The sequence below is a fragment of the Protopterus annectens genome, chromosome 11.part0 (genome assembly GCF_019279795.1).
Source record: "Protopterus annectens isolate FY-2018-M chromosome 11.part0, PAN1.0, whole genome shotgun sequence".
In the NCBI taxonomy this organism is placed as follows: domain Eukaryota; kingdom Metazoa; phylum Chordata; order Ceratodontiformes; family Protopteridae; genus Protopterus; species Protopterus annectens.
In genome coordinates, this window is record NC_056745.1 from 1,106,039,768 (window position 1) to 1,106,061,969 (window position 22,202).

Here is a 22,202-nt window from a genome sequence, read left to right on the forward strand (position 1 = left end):
TTGAATTCATGATAAAAAATACTCATAATGTTCAGATCAAAAGGATACCAGCATACTTAACTCAACTAAAAGACTATAAAGAATATATATTTTCAGAAGTAAAACATTTTTTAGACATAAATAATACTCCTGAAGTCTCCATTGTTTATGTTTGGGATGCCTTAAAATCATATCTATATGTTCAAAGTATCAGATGGTATAATAATAAAAGGAAATCTTGGGATAAGGAATTGTTAGATATTCAAAGTAAATTAGACTCTTATAAACATAATAATAAAGAAAATATTATGGACAAGAAAGTTATTGAAGAAATAAACAAACTAAATTTTAACTCATAAAGTTAAAATAACTTTAGAGAAATACAAGTTTTTGTCTTATTCAATAAGCCCCAAATACTTACATAGACTTAGAAATAAAACAAAAAGGTTGAATAAACAAAACCATATCAAAGAAATCTTTTCTCTAAGGAAAAAGAAGAATGTTTCTAGTATACCAGAAATACTAGATGAATTTAGAAATCACTTTCACAAAATGAACCATAATAACATTAACATAGGTTCATAGGTTCATAGGTTTATACTAGGCTATCTGCCCTAAGGCATTTATAAGCCTAGCCCAAATTATTGTGGCTTACGCCACCCCTTATATGAAAAAATACTGTGCCCATTAGTTTGTTGTGCCTCTGTCCAGCAGTGACACAGAGATGATTCCTGGGGTAAACCTATGATCTCCCATCCACAGGTCTAGATTTCTCTTGAACAGAGTCAGCGAGGTGCTCTGCCTCACATGGACCGGGATTTTATTCCACAGCATAGGGAGTCTCTGAGTGATAAATCTATCCCTCCAGCACGTCCTATTTATAGCTGTGCTAAGGTTTAAGTCGCTTGCTCTAGTGGTTTTGGTGGATTTGGATTTTTTGAGGTGGAGCATGTCCATTAATTCCGGGTTGGACATGGCCTTGTATGTCAGCCACATGTCACCTCTGAGCAGGCGGTATGCGACTGAATAGAGCTGGAGTTTCTTCAATCTGGCAGCATATGACAGATTTTGGAGTCCCTTTATCCTTTTGGTGAGGAACTTTTGGGGTCTCTCCAATTGCTGCAGATGTCGGGTGAGATACATCCCGAATGGGGCATTGTACTCGATCATTGCTCTGATAAGTGAAGAGTACACGGCACAATGACCTCACTAGATCTGGATGTGAATCCCTTCATGATCAGGTGGGCAATGTAGAAGGTCTTTCTAACCACTTTAGCAATGTGAGTGTCAAAAGAAAGGCCACTGTCAACCTGGGTCCCCAGGTCCCTGATAACCTCTTCTGTGCTTAGTGGATTGCCACCTATATGGTAGCTTGGGGTTACCTTGTTTTTCCCGAAGGGTATGACTATACATTTTTTGGCGTTTAACTTCAGGCCATGGCTCTGGCACCAGCTATCTGTTTCTGTGAGTCCCTTCTGAAGGATATCCGTGTCCGATGCACTTTCCACTATGGCGCCCAGTTTACAGTCGTCTGCAAACTTTGTCAGCCAAAGTCCTCCCATGTTGGCCTGTACTTCTGAGAAGTAGATGCCAAACAATAGGGGGCCAAGGACCGAGCCCTGTGGGACACCACTTGTGACCGGCTTGGAGTCTGACACAGCGCCAGCAACTCTAACCCTGTGGGTTCTGTCCTTAAGCCAGTTTGCAACCCATCTTGTGACATATGGGTTAACATTTAAGCTGGTAAGTTTTTCTACAATACCCGAGTGGGGTATTGTGTTGAAAGCCTTTGCAAGGTCAAGGTAGGCTGTATGGACTGCCTTTCCCTCATCAATGGCCTTGGTGACTGTTACGAAGAAGTCAACCAAGTTCAAAAGGCATGATCTTCCCTTGACAAAGCCAAACTGGGTCGGGTCCAATGTCTGCAAGTCCCTATATCTTTGTTTATGAGCTCCATTATGATCCTCTCCATAGCTTTGCAGACTAGACTTGTTAAGCTTATGGGGCGGTAATTACCAGGGTCCGTAGAGGCACCGCCTTTGTGGAGTGGGACCACAGTTGCCGTACGCCACTCCTTGGGCACGTATCCTGTGGTAAGGCTGAGATTAAACAGCTGCCTTATGTGCGGGTTTAATTCCTCATTTAGCTCGTGTAGCACACAGCCAGGGACACCATCCGGTCCCATTGATGCTGTGTTTTTAGCTTTAGAGAGAGAGCAACTTTCACCTGCGCATTTGAGATGTCTGGGAGGCTACACTCCGCTGGAATAGTTATCTCTCCTTTAGGGGGGAGAGGGGGTGAAGTTTGCAGTGAATCTGTCTGCGAGTATGTTGGCAATGTCTGTGGGTTCAGTGATTTTTGTATCATTTTGGACTAATTCTGAGCATATCTGGGAGTTTCCACCCAGGTTCCTAACATAGCTGAAAAAGGCCTTATGATTGTCCTTTGAATCCATGGCAATTTAATCTCAAAATTGGCCTTAGTTGATTTTATGAGTGCTCGTATTTTTTTACTAATAATGATCAGGGGCGACTTCCCTTTTATGGATTTTGTTCTATCATGTAATAGCTTTCTCCTCTTATTGTAAAGTTTGTTAATGGCTGGGGTCCACCAGACTGGACGTTTGCCCTTTGTGGAAAGAGTCTTGGTTTTATTTGGGATTGCCTGATCCATGCAGTCCTGGAGGTGTTCATAGAAGGCATTTGTAAGGGCTTCCGCAGCTTGGGTTGTGGTTTCCTCTGGCTCAGGGGCCTTGAAGGATACCACACCAGTCTTGAGTAGTGTGAAGTTTGCTTTAGAAGTTCTTCACTATGGTCTTTTGCTTGGGGTGGGGGCGGGATGTGGATTTCCAGTGAGATTAGTTTATGATCAGATCTCACCAATGAGGGATATACTTCGTGTGGAGCATTTTGTCCCCATGTTTGTGACAATGAGATCTAGTATATTTTCTCCTCTCGTGGGAACAGTGACTAGCTGTTCCATGGCATTTGAATTTATGAACTCCAGGAACCGTTGGGCTAGAAAGTTAGGGCTTGAGTAATGTTCCCAGTCTATATTCGGGTAGTTGAAGTCACCCAATATGATGGTGTTTGGAGATACATTTATACCCTCCAGTGTCTTCAGGAAGGCTGTGTGGGGTTCCTGAGTTTGAGAGGGTGGCCTGTAGCATGCTACAATTTGTAGAGCAGTTTTGCCTATGGTTAGTTGCACCTGGATGGTTTCCGAAGCTTTGTACGTTGCCACCAACCTGGAGGTGTGAGTATCCTTTATGAATATGGACACACCCCTCCTTTTGTGGTGTGGTCCGGGTTTTGGGGCGGAACGCATGATATGAGGTAAAACCTAATAGTGCCGGGTGCTCTCAGGAGCCTTGAACCAGGTTTCAGCTACAGCACAGACATCGATGTTCTCCATACTGAGAAGGGCCTCGAGTGCGTGCATTTTGAGATTTAGACTTCTGGCATTGAGCAGCATTACCCTCAGTTTCTTCCCATTTTGTTTTCTAGGGTGGTAGGTTTAGAATTTGAGCCTTGCCTAAAAAGGCACTATGGGGTGGCAAGAGCCTTAGCCAATATCCGGAATCCCAGGGTGACAGGTGCAAGCCATCCCTTGCGAAGCAGCGTGGCTTGTCAAGCATGTCATCCCAGGCAGACAGACACTGGATCCCCTTTGAATGACACCAGACATTAAGCCAATTGTTAAAGCTGATCATCTTGTCTCTATATTGTGGCATCATTCTTGGTGAAGGAAGGATACTGCTCAGGGTTAGGGTCATACCTGCCTGGGCTACATAATCAGAGAGCTCCTCTATGTCTCTTTTCATGTAGTCCAGGGAGGTACATCTCAGGTCGTTCACACCAGCATGGACAATGACTGTGTCATATTTGTACTTGAAATACTCTTATCCAATAGTTTAATCTGTTGTTTATTAAGCCACATATATAACCACAAACATGAATAAAAAGCTTAATAAACAACAGATTAAACTATTGGATAAGAGTATTTCATATACAGAAGTTATTACACAAATAAATAAGCTTAAATCAAACAAAGCACCAGGTAATGATGGTATTATACCAGAGATATATAAAATCCTTTCTAAAAGTACATATTCATTAATACATAAGGTTTTTATTTTGGCCCAAACTGAGTTAATAACCCCTCCCCCATCTTGGCAATATACATTTATTTCACCAATTTTAAAACCTAATAAAGATCCAACTAGATGTTCTTCATGTCGGCCCATCTTATTACTTAATGTTGATTATAAAATGTTTATGAGTATTTTTGCTGATAGATTGAAGACAATCATTCCCGGCATTATAGATATAGATCAGACAGGCTTCATTGTAAATAGAAATACTTTTGATAATATAAGAAGAACTTTAACATTAATAGATTTTGCAAATAGGAAAAAGAAAGATTTAACACTTATTAGTCTTGATATAAGTTCAGCATTTGATTCAGTAAGTTGGGACTATTTGTTTACCTTAATGAAGTGCACAAACTTCTCAGATGCATTTGTAAATCTAATTGAGCATTTATACAAAGGAACGTTGGCTTATATTAAGGTAGGAACATATGTTTCACAAAAAATACCCATTCTTAAAGGTACAAAACAAGGATGTCCACTTTCTCCACTATTATTCACTTTAGTAATGGAGTCTTGGGCTAATTTGATCAGAAACAGTACTGACATAGAGGGTTTTGAAATAGATGAAAATACAACATCAAAAATTCAACTTTTTGCAGATGACGTTCTAATTACATCAGCAGGATCTAATTCTTCTATGCAGTCTCTATTTGATAACATGATGAATTTTAAAAGTATTTCTGGTTTAATATTCAATGAAGAAAAACTAAAATACTACCTATATATACACGAAAAAATATTCTCATTAGTGATTTTACTAAATATGTACCCAGTTCAGGTCAGATAACTTATTTAGGTATAATACTATCTAAAGATATTAAATCTATTATATATAATAATTATAATACCTGTTTTCTTAATATACAAAATCTTTTTTAATACCTGGAATAATATGTTTTCTACTATGGAGGAGAGACTTACAATTATTAAAATGATAATATTCCCCAAGATTTTATACTTAATGCAATCAATAATACTTCCACCTACAAAAATAATTATCAAGAAACTGAATACACTAATGTTAAATTTCCTATGGGCACCTAATAGACCTAGGATTGCATTAAAGAAACATACTAATAGCTGGTCTCAAGGGGGTATTTCTTTTCCAGACTTTAATTTATATACTATCTCTTCTATTGTAAAAGTTATTACTTTATTAATAGATCAATCATATGTCACAAAATGGAAAGATTATTGGGAGCTAATTAGTATGCACTTCATGAAAATCTCCTTAACACATAAAAATATGATTGTAGATAACTCCATGTTATGGTTACTAAAGGAATTTTGTACTTCACCTATTACACCTAAACATATGGTTTGTTACCCATTAAATATTATTATTAGTTATCGTAACTTTATATTCATGCACCCTAAGTATAGGGAATGGAATTTTATTGTATTCCCTATAATGTATACTCAGGGCATGCTTTTGTCATCTACTTCTGAAGGAACTCATTTAGCTATAGATAATGATCTAAAGTACTGGTATCAGTTGATATCTGATAATAAAGTTAAAAATCTAGATTTCTTAAAACAAGAATTTGATCTAAGAGAAACTTGCTGGTTAGAGGTTCAGACCTTTAGACAACATCTCATTAATAAAATAGATCTAATGTCTATAACAGTTAAAGAATCTATTCCAACACTGATTGATTACTTGATATTAAATTTACAACATAAAGTTTCTGATAAAGGTAAACTTTCATACATACATAAAATTATCAGACAAGAAACTTTTTACAGTGCAGATTCATACTGGAATTATTTCACTTCTATTAATGGGGACCCACCAAATTAACAAGATAAACAATATATATTGGAATCTGCTTATAGAACTACGTCTTCCATTGTCTGGAGACTTTATACATGGAAATTTTTACATATATCTTTTTATACACCTTTGATGATGAATAAAATAAATAATAAAGATAATTTATGTAAGAGATGTAATGTAGAAATTAATGCTGACTGGGCTCATATGTTTTATGACTGTATAAAATTGAAAGAATACTGGAAGTCAATTAATGAATTTTTGCAGGCTCTTTTACAGATAATTTCATTATTTCTAAATCTCTTATATTATTCAACACACCTGTACCTCAATGTGTTAAAAAGGTTAAGCTTCCCTTGTTATGGTCTATTTTAGCAGTGGCTAGGAAAATAATAACTAGAAATTGGATTTCAGATACACCTCCTTCGTTCAATGAATTTAAAAATGTTATGAATATAGTGTGCCATATGGAAATAAACACAATTAGGACAAGAACAAATAGAAAAACATCTTATTATATTGTATGGGATAATTTACAAAATTTGTTAAAAAAATTTTAATTTCAATAGCATGGTATTTTAGTTTAATTAATTGATCTGATTGTAGTGGATGTCTTTGTAAATACTTTAGTTGTTTTGTTGAATATTATAATAATACCTATTTTAATTACTTGTATAAAATTGTTATGATATTTCTCTTATATGTTAAAACAATAAACCTGTTTTAAAAAAAAAAAAGAAATCCTAAGAGATGTTACCCTTTCTGCTTTCCAAAACATGTTCATTGTAACACTCAATCTCATGAAGTAGCCAATGGTTTCAGCTCGTCTCAAATATGACTGTTTTCTGTGATGAATGCAAAATTGCATTGTTACTGGTACAACTAATGAAATGAGATCTCATATCTGGAAAAATGTAAACAATGGTGAAGTTATGATGTAAAGCTGTCCACTGAACCACAAGGACAAGGTTAAGCCCCAATGAATTCTAATATTGCATGACTCACAGTTAATGAGAAAAGTCTGAAGACTACAGCACTGTCTGTGGTACATAGAACATACCATTTATTTACTGTCTAAACATAAATATGTTTGCTTAGGGAATAGGCCAATTTTCCCACAGTAAAGATGAGAAGAAAAAGACCATTTTCTTAGCTTCTGAATAAAAGATGTCAGCACGTTTTTCTGTGTTAAGTAGATGGGTAAGAGGTGAGTGCCCCCAAATGCTGTGAAAAAACATTGGATACTACAGGGCTTGTCATCCCAGTGCCACATAAAATGATGGTTTCTGCCCTGCCTGGAAGGAGGGGGTAAGCCTAATGTCCTCATGAAGGTCTATGTCTGCTCTTACAAACAGCAGCCATAAACAGAATATTACCCAGATTCCTACCACAGCACTAGGACTGAGGCCACTTTCTAGCATGTCACCCTTCCTCAGGCTTTCCTTTGACTCCAGTTTGCCTGTTGCATGAACATGTCTACTAAGAGAATACAACAAAGAAACATTGATGTTAATAAGCAATATTTTTATAAAACATAATTGTGTGTGATTAAATTCCATGGTTAATTATTATTCCTTTATTAAATATATTGACATTTTTTTAGAGTCAGTAATATGACGTTGTCTTGAAATGAAAAACTCCAATTGATAATTACTTAAAAAGATGAAAAAAGATACAATACCATTTTTAATAAACTTTTATTTTCATTAACAGAAGATGCATTTATTAGATCTCAATGTGTAAGAAAGCAACATTCTATTTTTTCTCTGCTGTAGGGAGACTAAAACAGTCATTTATTTAAAGCAGGGGTATTATTTAGATGGTTGGATTTAATTACTTTTACTAATTGCTATCAGCAATTTAATGATGCTAATCTGCAGTAATACAGGTTTATGGCTGCCATAATGACATTTTGTTAGATCCAAACAATAATGACAAACGTCCAAACGGTAAATAAATAAGGTGTAGAATCAAAATACAGGCATTCATAGAATATCTACAATTAATAGTGATGCAGACAAGTCTCTGGCCGTGTTCATCTGATTTGAGACATTTGTCCATTTGTTACTTCCAGCGACCACCCACTTTACCTTTGCCAGCAGTTCTTGCTCCTTTGGCAGAACTAGAAGGAATAAAAAGTGAAAGGTTACTCTTTGCCTCCTACAGCTGTATAAACAATTAACATCAGTTTAGAAATTAAGTACTGCAAACGATTAACATACTAATGGGAAATAAGGGAGTTAGACCTGTAAATCTGGGCTTCTTTTCTGAAACATGACAATAGAAATGGGGGCACAATGGTGCAGCAGTTACCACTGTTGGCACACAATGCTTGGCTTTCCTATGGTTCTTGTCTATGGTGACTTCTGTGCAAATCTGCACAATCTCCTGTTTCCATTTGGCTTTGGTTTCCTCTCGCATCATAAAAACATGCTCTAAGTAAACTGGCAAACCTCCAAACTGTCTGCAGGAGTGCATGTTGAATGTGAGTTGTATTTGTCCTGCCATGGGTAGTTGCTCAATCCAAGATTAGCTTCTTTGCCTTGTACCCATAGGGGGCTGGCATAGGCTTGTGCTTTCTAAACCCTGAAGAATAATGAAGGTAACTGAAAAATGAACGAATAAATAAATGAATGATTTACTATATCAATACTAAACATGGTAAAACTAACAGGTTAAATGTCATAAATGTGAAACAATTTGTTCAAACATAAAAGTTACTGTATTTAGTGTTGTTTTGTTATGTTATATGGTCAAGTGGTTTATGTAGTTTTGTTTTATTATACGCTGCATGACAGCTAAAAGTATTCACACGCAAGTGTGATAAAGCAGTACTATCCTGTTTTAGTCATCATCTTTTGGCTGTTCCCATTAGGGGTCGCCACAGCGGATCATGTGTTTCCATTTCTTCCTGTCCTGTTTACTATCCTGCTTTAGTAAATAAAGATATATTTTTCTTCTTTCTTTTTTCACTTCTGACCATACACTGTCATTTTTTTTTATCTCAGTGCATTATAGTCCCCCTTGGCCTTTCCATGAGGGACATAGCAAGGGTGCAGTTTGGCAACATAAACAAAAGCAAACTGCCACACTGGCCTAGTCCTCAAAGACCTCCAGCATGGAATATAGAGGATACTGTGTATTACTACAGATTTTAGCCTTACAAAGGACCGCAAGAAATCCATTTTTCTTCAGCCATGAGAAAAAATAATATATTCACTTATTTATTAACAACAGTAGAATACATGGAACCAGTTAGAGGAGTTCACTGAATTCCTACTGAGGTACATGTTCAAACACTGGGTATACAACAGATAACTCTGTTGACGTTAACTTCAAAATACTGACTAGTTACAAATATGTGATAGACTCCTCAGTCACAAAAAAAAATATGAAAATAATGGTATACATGCATGTATGACATTAAAATTAACTAAAGTTAGCTGTCATATAACTCCAGGATTTATAAAGTGGTGCTCTGCTTCATTTCAGACCTTATACTTTAATAATATTTGCAAATTAATCAGATAGTAGATTGAGCTAACATTTGTGAAAACTGTTACAATCAAAATATCAAAACTATAAGGAAAACAAGTCACCGAATGCAAAGCAATGCTTGACATTCCAAAAGTGCCAATTATAGATTAAAGCATTTATATATGCCTCAGTGTTTTTCTACACAGTTGTTGTTGTTGTTGTCTCTTTCAGCTTTTCCCGGTTAGGGGTCACCACAGAGGAACTCCGGTCAACTAATGATTAACAGTAGATTTTTACGTGCAGAGTTACCAGCTCTGACGCACAACCTTCAAGTTTTAATCTGTCAGTAAAACGCATGATTAAGTCTGTCAGCTCGTAAAGAGCTGTTTGCTGTAGCCCAGAGACTCCCTAAGCCTTCTTTTGTCTAATGTATTATTTTGAGCAAGTCACTTGAACAGACAGCCATAGAAGATGGATAATTGTGTCCTGTGGGCTTACACAGTTAGCAAATAAATAAATACAAATAAAATAAATAAACTGAACTATATTTGGGCAGAATGATAACTATAAATGCGTCCATAAAAAAACAAATGCATACAGCATAATTACGCATCAGTGATGGAGGAAAATTAATGAAGTCAAATGCATTTAGATTAAAAATCATAATCAGGGACAGTGACTTTGCATTTTTATGAGAAAATATCTCAAATTTAGACTGTATTAGTATTGAAATTTCATGGTACTTTCATGGAGTTTCGCATTTTAGGTTGGACTGCTCATTTATTATAGCCTGTTTGTTATTATACTTACAATTTATAACACTATCACGTATCACCTTACTGTATTGAATACTGAGGGCAAAGAATCTGCTTTAATTTTCCATTCAAAAACATTGTGTGTATATATATATATATATACACACACACACACACACACACACACACACACACACACACACACACACACACACACACAATCGTGCGCATGCGTACACAGAAATACACATGCAGATAAATGCACTAAGTAGGACCATAAAATACTTAGCCAGAATATAAGCAAAACAGATTAGCAGACTAGCCAATCGGCCCCTCCCAAACCTCTACTTTAAATCAAAGAATGACTTGCTGTACAGGGTAAATTAAGACCAAGAAGAAATATCGCACCAAACGTCAGTTCCAAAATCTTTTAGAACACTTGAGATGAAACAGGCACATTGTCATCATTTAAGGGTAGAAACAAAGTTTTAGCAAGGTTTTATTGGCATAGTATAAGGAACAGCATATAGAACTTCAGAACTTCTGTCCATGTTGTTGAGAATGTCAAAAAACAACATCAGATCCCGTGTTAAGGAGTCCGCTGATACCTTGCCTATTACTTAAGTCCCATTCAGTCATATAGCTACAGATACTGTTTTCAAGCTGTATACATAAATGTCTCCTTGTTAACAAATTTCATTCACTCCAACATTACATACATTTCTCATTTCCCACCTTCCATTAAACCTTACTCCTCCTGCTGAACATTATTCTGCATGTACTGTTCCTAAAAACCCAATGTATTTCTTTGTAGTTTGCTCCTTCTCTTTTCTAAAGAGCCCACCTCATGTTCTGTTATCTCCTTTACAGTATCCAGTACTTTAACAGCAGTTGCCTATTTATTTCAATTTTCTAGTAGTTGCTTTTCTGGAAGCCAAATATATATATATATATATATATATATATATATATATATATATATATATATATATATATATATATATATATATATATATATATATATATATATATATATATATATAGATAGATAGATATAGATATATATACACATATACACACATACATACACACACACACACACACACACACACACACACACACACACACACACACACACACACACACACACACACACACACACACACACACACACACACACACACACACGCGTGCGCACAGACATACACATGCAGATAAATGCATTATTGGGAAAGGCTGGAAATTATACTTAAAAATCATAGGTATAATTCCCAGATTTTATTTCAGGAAACTAGAATTTAATTGTTTTGAAAACTGTAAACCAGTATTCCTGACTATAATAAAAGAGGATTATTTGTGTAGAGCTTCTGCCACTGCATTCCCATGTGCCCTTCTGTAAATATACTAACTCTGAGGTTTCACTACCGAGGACTACAGGGATTAACCCAAAAGAATGCCTCCAACGACTGTTCATCAAAAAAAAAAACACTCCTCCAAACAGAATTTTTAAAATATCCACTATTTAGTGCTTTCATCTTTAAAAAGACTTCATCAGAATGAATGACTTTTATTTAACACACACACACACACACACACACACACACATACATATATATATATATATATATATATATATATATATATATATATATAAACTTAAAAAAATAAAAAAAAAATACAATATTTCCACATGGTAATGCATAGAAACTGTCATTGACTATCCAGATAAAACATACTATAAATAAACAAAGTACTAAAGAAACAAACAAATTTCTGACAAAATAGTGCAGTTATTTTTATATTTTGCTGTCTGTGTCATTAAGCATCAGTTAAATTATTCCTTCGTCCAGAAAATTATTACCAATACATTATAAGCCTATTCTCTCAATAAAAAATATTCAGTTGTGTACTATAACATCAGATACATTAGTATTCCCAATATTACCCACCATTTTGCAATTGTATTTGTTATCAGCACTATTCAGGCCACCCACATAGATAATGAAAGCATTTTCTATGCACCGACCATCTTCCTTCTTCGTTTTTTAAATCAGTGCTCATTCTCTACTGCCTTTTATCCTTCCAACACATGGATTTCTCTGTTCATTGTATTTAAAGGACCTTATGTTAGACATCATTTTTAAAAAGATGTCTGTACTGCTATACAAAAATCACTTTTCTTTCAATTTAAATACTTTGGGCCAGATTCAGAATGTGATGCCACCAACAGTCAACCATAAATGGGCTGCAGCAGCCCTTCCAGATTCAGAGACAGGCCCACTATAGTGATCCTTTGCAGTCTGCAGGATCACAGATTCAGAGACAGGCCCACAATAGTGATCCTATTCAGTCTGCAGGATCACTGCAGTACGTATCTACCAGCTGCTTACTTCCAGAATCTGGGACACACCCAGAAGCAATTACAGCAATCAGGTGAAAGCTTTATTAATGTGATTAACTTGAGACATTGCTGAAATGTGAATAAGCATGCATGAGACATTGCTGAAATGTGAATAAGCATGCATTTTCTTAAGTAAAAGAAGTCTGCAGCTCTAATTATTGTCATCATATATGAAGTGCAATCTATCAACTTTTCTTCCAAAATCACCAGTTCTAGGTGGGTTTGGAAGGCAGAAAGCTAAATGTGAACCAAAATCAGGGACATCCATGGAAACCAGTGACAGCTGTCAGGTCCATCTCCTCAGCCATGGACGTTAATGAGGAATTTGAGGTTCATAAGTTCATAGGTTCATACTAGGCTGTAAGCCTAGCCAGAGTGTGTTTGGCTTTTGCCACCCATTTAAATGAGTTTTACTTTTTCAAGGTTAGTTTACTGTGCCTCTGTCTAACAGTGACACAGAAGTGATCCCCGGGGTAAACCTACGATCTCCCATCCACTCGTCAAGATTCCTCTTGAAGAGAGTCAGTGAGGGACTCTGCCTAACTTGGACTGGAATTCTATTCCAGAGTGAAGGGAGCCTCTGGGTTATGAATTTGCCCCTCCCGCATGTCCTATTTATTTCTGTGCTGAGGGGATTTGGATTTTCTGAGGTGAAGCATGTCCATCAATTCCGGGTTGGACATGGCCTTATACATCAGGCACAGATCGCCTCTAAGTAGGTGGTATGCAACTGAGTAGAGCTGGAATTTCTTTAACCGAACAACATATGGCATCTGTTTGAGCCCTTTGATCCTCTTGGTGAGGTACTTTTAGGGTCTTTCTAGTTGCTGCAGGTGTCGGGTAAGGTAAATCCCGAATGGGGCATTGTATTCAATTATGGGCCTGATGAGGGATGAGTAAAGAGGCACGATGACCTCCCTTGATCTAGATGTGAATCCCTTTATGATAAGGTGGGCTATATAGAAGGTTTTTCTAACCACTTTGGCCACGTGATTGTCAAATGAAAGATTGCTATCAACTTGGGTCCCCAGGTCCCTAATTACTTCTTCCGTACTTAATGGGTTACCACCTATGTGGTAATTTGTGGGCACTTTGTTTTTGTCAAAGGGGATGACTATGCACTTTTTGGCGTTGAGCTTGAGGCCATGGCTCTGGCACCAGTTGTCTGTCTCTATGAGACCTTTTTGGAGGATGCTTGTGTCAGCTGGAGAATTGATTATGGCGCCCAGTTTGCAGTCACCTGTGAACTTGGTCAGCCATAGTCCACCCGTGTTGGCCTGTACCTCCGAGAAATATATACTGAACAAGAGAGGTCCCAGGACTGAGCCTTGTGGGACGCCACTTGTGACTGGTTTGGAGTCTGACATGGCTCCAGCAATTCTGACCATGTGTGTTCTGTCCTTGAGCCAGTTTGCAACCCATCTAATGTCATAGGGGTTTATATTTAAGCTGGAGAGCTTATCTATGATGCCTGAGTGGGGTATTGTATCAAAGGCTTTTGCAAGGTCCATGTAGGCTGTGTGGACCACCTTCCCCTCGTCAATGGCCTTGGTGACTGATTCAAAGAAATTGACCAGGTTTAAGAGGCAGGATCTACCCTTAACAAAGCTGAATTGGGTAGGATCCAGTGTCTGTAGGTCCCCAATATCTTTATTTATGAGTTCCATGATGATCCTCTCCATAGCCTTGCAGACCAAGCTAGTCAGGCTTATGGGGTGAGAGTTACCAGGGTCCGTTGATGCACCACCTTTGTGGAGAGGGACCACTGTTGCTGTACGCTATTCTTTGGGTACATATCCTGTAGTAAGGCTGAGGTTGAACATTAGCTTTATGTTGGGGTTCAGCTCTTCTTGGAGTTCATGTAGGATGCAGCCTGGAACACCGTCTGGTCCCACTGATGCTGTGTTTTTTGCTTTGGAGAGGGCAGCTCTTACCTGAGCATCTGAGATGTCAGGGGGGCAGCACTCTGCTGGGATAGATATTTGCTCTTTTGTGGGGGGGGGGGAGTTTGCACTGAACCTGTCAGCCATGATGTTGGCAATGTCTGTGGGTTCAGTGTATTTTTTGTCATTTTGGACTAACTCTGAGCATATCTGGGAGTTACCATCCAGGTTCCTAACATAACTAAAGAAAGCCTTGTGATTATCTTTAGTGTCCTGTGCAATTTTTCTCTTGAAACTGGCCTTAGATGATTTTATGAGGGACTGTAGTTTTTTACTTATACTGATCAGAGATGCCTTCCCTTTTAGGGATTTTGCTCTATCATGTAGTAGCTTCCTTCTTCTATTGTATAGTTTATTTACGGCTGGGGTCCACCAGACAGGACGCCTGCCTTTAGAGGATTGGGTCTTGGTTTTATTTGGGATTGCATGATCCATGCATTCCTGAAGGTGTCCATAGAATGCATTTATAAAGCATTCTGCTGTTTGGGCCGTATTTTCCACTGACCCGGGGGCTTTGAAGGATTCCACCTCGGTTTTGAGGAGTGTGAAGTTTGCTTTAGAGAAGTTTTTTACTGTGGTTTTCTGGGCAGGGGGTGGGGTCGGGATGTGGATATCCAGTGAGATTAATTTATGGTCCGATCTTACCAGTGAGGAATATACCTCAGGTCTGGAGCATAGAGTCCCCATGTTGGTGATGATCAGGTCCAGTATGTTTTCCCCTCTTGTGGGAGTGGTGACAATTTGTTCCATAGAATTTGAGTTTATAAATTCTAGGAACCTTTGGGCTAAGGTGTTAGGGCTTGAGTAGTGCTCCCTGTCTATGTTTGAGTAGTTGAAATCGCCCCATATAATGGTGTTTGGAGAGACCTTCATATTTTCCAGTGTTTTCAGGAAAGCCGAGTGGGGTTCCTGAGTTTGGGAGGGTGGTCTGTAGCAGGCTATAAAGTGAAAGGCAGTTTTACCCACTGTTAATTGCACATGGATAGTCTCCGATGCTTCGTGCTGTGCCACCAAAATGGAGGCGTGGGTATCTTTGACGAATATTGATACTCCCCCTACTTTTGTGGTTCAGTCCAAGTTTTGGGGCCGAAAAGTATGGTATGAGGTATAACCTGGTAGTGCTGGGGTGCTCTCGGGAGCCTTGAACCAGGTTTCTGTAACTGCACAGATATCGATGTTCTCCATGCTGAGGAGAGTTTCGAGTGCATGCATCTTGAGGTTTAGACTTCTGGCATTGAGTAGCATTACCCTTAGTTTCTTTTTCTTTGTGATATCTATGGAGGTGGGTTTGTCTTTTGAGCCTTGCCTAAAAAAGGCACTATGGGGGTGGCAAAAGCCTTTTCCAATATCTGAAAGCCCAGGGGTGACAGGTGCAAGCTGTCCCTAGTAAACCAATGTGACTTGTCGAGCATGTCATCCCAGGCTGACAGGCACTGGATCCCCTTAGAATGACACCAATAATTCAGCCAATTGTTGGAATTGATCATCTTGTCTTTATATTGTGACATCATTCTTGATGAGGGTAAGATGCTACTCAAGGTCAGGGTCATAGCGGCCTGGGCTACATGCTCAGAGAGCTCCTCTATGTCTCTTTTCATGTAGTCCAGGGAGGTATGTCTCAGGTCATTCACACCAGCATGGACAATGACTGAGTCATATTTGTACTTGCCTTGGAGTGACCTGAGTGCTTGTGTTATGTGGTGGATCCTAGTGCCCGACAGGCAGCTCACCGTGACCTCCTTGTTCAGCCTGGTGAGCGGGACATCAGTGTGGCTGACAGTAGAGTCACCTATTACAAGTGTATCAGGTGTGTTGTTTAGCCTTAAGGGCTGTGACTGTTCGGCACACTGGCTTTGTGAACTATGTGTTGCATGTGTTTTGTTTTGGGGTAGTGGTTGCTTGGGTGTCTGCTTTGGAGGTCTCTGTTGCTTAGGCAGATTTTTATTTAGAGCCTCCGAGTATGTTTAGGTGTGTTTATGTGTTTGGATTGCTGATGTAGTAGGTCTATGTGAGACTGGAATTGTATTGTATGTGGTTACCTTCTCCTCCTGACTGGTTACGCCAGTACTGAGTTGAGAGAGCTCAGCCTCCAGTTTGGCTATATGGTTGCATCTCTCACATATGTTTGAACTTGGGAGGACGAGAGGGTTGTCTGTGTACATGAGGCAGTTGTAACATTGCCTCAAGATTCCCAGATTCACCAACTGGACTGGAGAGGGAATTGACAGCTGACCTTTGGGCATGCTAGAATAGTATACGGAACTCCTTTATAATTGAGAAAAAGGATCAATGGGGAATAGAGTACTCGAAGGGAGTATGTGAGGCTGTGGTGCTATTTAATTTTTAGTGCTAACTTATAGAAATGCTTTTGTGAGGAAGTGCCATGCTATAGATTAAGAATAAGGTGTTTATTTTGTGAGCTAGAGCAGTTCTAAGGGAAAAAGTGAAGGGCCGACTTTGTGAAGCCGAGAATGGTTTAAACTTGATTAAGCGGCGCTGCCCGATCCTGCACTATGCGCAAAATCGCGCAAAGCCGCGCCAAAGCAGGTTTTATACAGGGGAACTTGAAAGAGCTAGAAATTGGCCCAAAATGGCCAATAGACTACCAGATTCTTGTGCTGGGAACACTCCTCCAGGGATAGATAGGCTGCTCTAAGCTCCCCACTCCCACTGGTGAACAAAGAAGCCTCCTTTTATCCAAGAAAGGAAATGGGCAACACAGGAACTTTCCAAAAGTCCAGAATACAGCAAAGCCTGTATTTGGACTACTCTAGGTCAGGAAAGGAGGGAAACAAGGATAATTTTTTCGTTTTTTTCTTTTTAGTACATGAACAGCAGAAAACGCAGTAAATATATAACACAGGCTAGCGCACTTGAGTGTGTAGCCTCAACAGGTAAATTTCAACAAACAGGACAAACTTTTCAAAGTGCAAGTAAAAAATTGCAGTAAAACAGCTTAAAACAGCTTAAATCAGGTAAAGGAGCAGATATACTCACTTTTCAGCGAGAGCGGAGAGTTGCACAGGTAATAGCAGAAGAAAACATACTTAATCAGGTAAGCAGTCGCTCTTTTTGTCTCTCTGCTGCTAGCACCACTCTGCAGGACCACGAGGAGCTTTGCTGAGTAGAAACAAGTGCAAAAACCGCGCCAAAGCGGGTTTTATACAGGGGGACTTGAAAGAGCTAGAAATTGGCCCAAAACGGCCAATAGACTACCAGATTCTTGTGCTGGGAACACTCCTCCAGGGATAGATAGGTTGCTCTAAGCTCCCCACTCCCACTGGTGAACAAAGAAGCCTCCTTTTATCCAAGAAAGGAAATGGGCAACACAGGAACTTTCCAAAAGTCCACAATACAGCAAAGCCTGTATTTGGACTACTCTAGGTCAGGAAAGGCGGGAAACAAGGATCATTTTTTTGATTTTTTCTTTTTAGTACACAAACAGCAGAAAATGCAGTAAATATATAACACAGGCTAGCGCACTTGAGTGTGTAGCCTCAACAGGTAAATTTCAACAAACAGGACAAATGTTTTAAAGTGCAAGCAAAAAATTGCAGTAAAACAGCTTAAATCAGGTAAAGGAGCAGATATACTCGCTTTTCAGTGAGAGCGGACAGTCGCAGAGGTAATCGCATAAGAAAATATACTTAATAAGGTAAGCAGTCGCTCTTTTTGTCTCTCTGCTGCTAGCACCACTCTGCATTATCAGCTAATTTGTGTCTTTGTGTCTTATGCTAATTAGCCATGAGATCTCCCTCGAAATGCCTGCAGTAAGGCATTTATGCAGCTGAGTGATTCAGAAAATTCTCAGGCCATGTAAATTAGCAAAAGTTCATGTTCATCCAGTAGTTTCAAATGGTGAGATCATGTTAAAAGTATGTACTGGGGAATTTACCAGACAGCAGGTAGAGGTGGTGGAGGTGGTCATGTGTGTTTGTGTGTGTTTGTGTGTGAGTGTGTGTGTGTGTGTGTGTGTGTGTGTGTGTGTGTGTGTGTGTGTGTGTGTGTGTGTGTGTGTGTGTGTGTGTGTGTGTGTGTGTGTGTGTGTGTGTGTGTGTGTGTGTGTGTGTGTGTGTGTGTGTGTGTGGCTACATGTGGGGGTTTAGTATATGAATCGAGCAACAGGACATTTTTCAGCAAGAAACACACATAATATAGATGGGATGAATTTTAACTATTGCTCTTAGTTACTTTAAAAGTTAACAAGACAAGATTTGGCAGCACAAAATACATATGGGGACACTAAACATCAAAGCCAGTCACTATTATCATCTAATCTTCTTCAGACAAACAGAATATGATACAAGACCTGATACTTTATTAAAATGTCTTGTCTTATTTCAATGAACTAAAGCTCTGGCTTGTTAATGAGCTCCTTTCTGTTTCAAGAGTATGAGGCTCAAACACTTTTACTGCCTTCCAAGAGGAGACTCTGGGAGAAATGCTAAACACCATGGAGACTTTTTAAATATTACTCTGATTAAGTTAAAAGGTTAATGGAGCTACAGGACTAGAATCGGTGTCTGAATAATAAGAAGAATTAAACTCTAATGTCTGGCATTATTCACTGACTGTAATCACCCATCATTTAGAAGGAGCAGAAAAAATAAGAGGCACTGTCAGGGACATTTTGTAATCTTAGGGACAGGCAAGAGGTATGTTGGTGTATCGGTGTGTGTCTGTGTGGGTAAAAATTAATCAGTGAGGAAAGTACATGTGCCAATGCGCTGCATGGACTACCAGAGTTGACTACCACAGGAACGTGCTAATTAGCACTAGTGGTAACAGTGTATGGTTTAGAAACATACAGATTAGCTGATAATGAGGTCTTTCCTCATTGTGACTAATGTGTCTCTGAACTGGATTTTCCATAATCACAGAAACAGACCTTTTTGGCTACAGCTCTTAATGTCTGTAGGAAGTTTTTTTTTTTTTTTTATGAATCATATGGTTTAAGCATTCATATAAATTGGTTCTGCATATTTAATAAGTATTTAAATCTTTGCCAGCAGATAAATAATTTGAGTTAACTGTAAAAAAGAATGGCATTTATCTTTTTAAAACAAACGTTCACTGTGTAGTATTCATTCCAGTATCTGATCATTAGTCGCATTTATATATATACATATATATATATATATATATATATATATATATATATATATATGGTTCCCCTTTATAATCTCAAAATACTGAAAGCTTGAACTTCAGTATCTCGAAACTATAAAGGCCCACAATCCCGAAACACACAAACACAAAAAACGAAAATCTCGAACATTCACAAACCATACACCACACAACACACACACCATTCAACCCACAACACACAAACTACACAATCCTACACTACATCTATGCAGGGGACAATGCCCCCCCCTGCACCCCCCCACACACCCCTACTTATATATACCAACTCCGAGATTACACTAACAGTCAAGAAATGCATTACTCACACGCAGACATTCCACACACCCTCACACACACACACACACACACACACACACACACACACACACACACACACACACACACACACATCACATCACACATCACACACACACATCACACACACACAAACACCACCTCCCTACCCTAACCCACACACACTACTTACAATAACACTCACATACACTCACTTACCTTCATTTCCATAAAACAACCCATCCAAACACTTCCCATCTCGTTGCTGCACTGCATAAGCGCAGATTAGAGATATTCAAATTCGAGCTAATGCACTTTCGAGATTTTGCATTTTCGCCTTTATGGTCTCAAAATACTGAAATTCGAGCTTTCAGTATTTCGGGATTATAAAGAGGAACTATATATATATATATATATATATATATATATATATATATATATATATATATAGATAGCTAGATAGATAGATAGATAGATATAAAATTAATTTTTCCTTTCATAAGTTTAAGTTACTACATGAGAATTTTAAGATTTTAATGTACTGACTTTACATTCCATCCCATCCCTTTTAGTGCCCCTGAATCACCCTGTCTTAATCATTTTACTAAACATTACTGTGAAGTCTTCTTTTACCATGTATAAACATGTTTTATAGCAATCCCTTCATTTATTTTCCTCATGTAACTAGCTATGTACATTATTGGTCAGCAAATTGTCATCCAACATACTGCATAACAACCTTTACCCTTTAACTATGCTCTCCAGACAAATTTGCTGCACTTCCCCACAGAGACCACCCCTGTCCACATGGACAGCCATATAACTAATTTATTAGTCATTTGTCTATGATATACATTGATGCAGCTATGTAATAAACATTGAAACTCAGGGCTACTTATTAATGCATCTACTGAAGACATTAAGCAGAAGGATGTTCTGCAGGAATGTATATCCACGCATGTAGGGTGTTCATAATGTTGTGCAGGAATGTATATACACGCATGTAGGGTGTTCATAAACTACAGAAACATTATTGCCAAAATAACAAGCTCATCAAAAACTTGCTATCAAAGACCTATAAAAATATTCTTCTATGTGTTATGCAGTTATATCAGCATGTGGATAAGTAAACAAACACACACACATGTCCTTAACTGCTGATCTGGCCACCTGTACACCTACTTGAAAAGTGGATACCTCTGACCAAAAATCTGGACAGCTAAATAGCATGAAATGTACATGCCTGTTAGCATAATGCTTCCATTTTCAGTAGGATTTTGGGATACCACCACTTCAAAACACAAGTTGAATTTAAAAAACAAAAGAGACAATTTGATGTAAAATATAAATAAAATAATACTGTTTTGTTAAGATTTGACGATGACTGGCTCATAAAAAAGTGCGCGTGCAATAAGACAAAAATACTATCCATTTCAGTCCATCTTAGTACAGAAACCTTGATTTTTAATCAATTGTTATTTTGGCCCCTGTGTTTACTTAATATAACGGGAACAGCAACACATGACTTTTACAACATGCATACACTAAATCTGTACTTGGAAAAAATTTAAATATCACCATAATGCTGTCCCTTGGATGAAACATTAAGGTGAGTCCCCATCTGCCTGATTTGGCAGTATCTGAAGTGGATGTAAAAGATTTCACAGCACATACCGAAAATAGTAGGCTAAGTACCCCAATGCCCTGGTCAAACTTCCCCCCTATTCAGTATGAATACCACCTCGGGTCTCCCCCTGAAAGGGACCACTGGTCTAGTGTATCTAACTTGTTCAGCAAAGTGTAAATGAAATAAAAAAACACATCAGTACTCATGTCTGCTTCTTTCATCAAACCTCAATAGTATGATGTCACAATTTAAAGCTCCGCAAGATGAAACATGAACCATTTTTTATGTGTCAAAAGAACTCAATCGGCAACACCATACAAAACAAAGGAGGCCGTTTATTTCACCAAACAGAACATAAAATATAGAAAATATAAAAACAAAGTGAGCGCTTTCGAGTTCATATGAACGCGTCTTCAGACTTATCCATTACTACAAAAGACATTAATTTAAATATAGCCAAGAGGCTAGACTGAATAGCTCTCTAACCAATCAAATATAAAAACAATTCCATATATTTTACTAAGCAGTTAGTGCTCTCATATAAAACATTATCATATAAAAAAATACTGAACTATACATATAACTGACTTATCTAACTTGATAAAAAAGTTAGATAGGTCAGTTATATGTATAGTTCAGTAGTTTTTTATATGTATTTTTTTTTAACATGTA

General features: G+C 38.1%; 1 protein-coding gene across 7 annotated transcripts in view; it reads right to left on the bottom strand.

Moving 5' to 3' along the window:
- Nucleotides 1–7,586: 7,586 nt before the first annotated feature.
- LOC122815712 (troponin T, slow skeletal muscle-like) overlaps nucleotides 7,587–22,202 on the bottom strand; it is a 361,457-nt gene continuing 346,841 nt past the window's right edge. For all 7 annotated transcript variants that reach the window (XM_044088451.1, XM_044088450.1, XM_044088449.1 and 4 more), the window contains one exon: nucleotides 7,587–8,028. In XM_044088451.1, coding sequence (XP_043944386.1) covers nucleotides 7,971–8,028 — 58 coding nt within the window. In that variant the 3' untranslated portion in view covers nucleotides 7,587–7,970. The remainder of the gene's footprint in view (nucleotides 8,029–22,202) is intronic.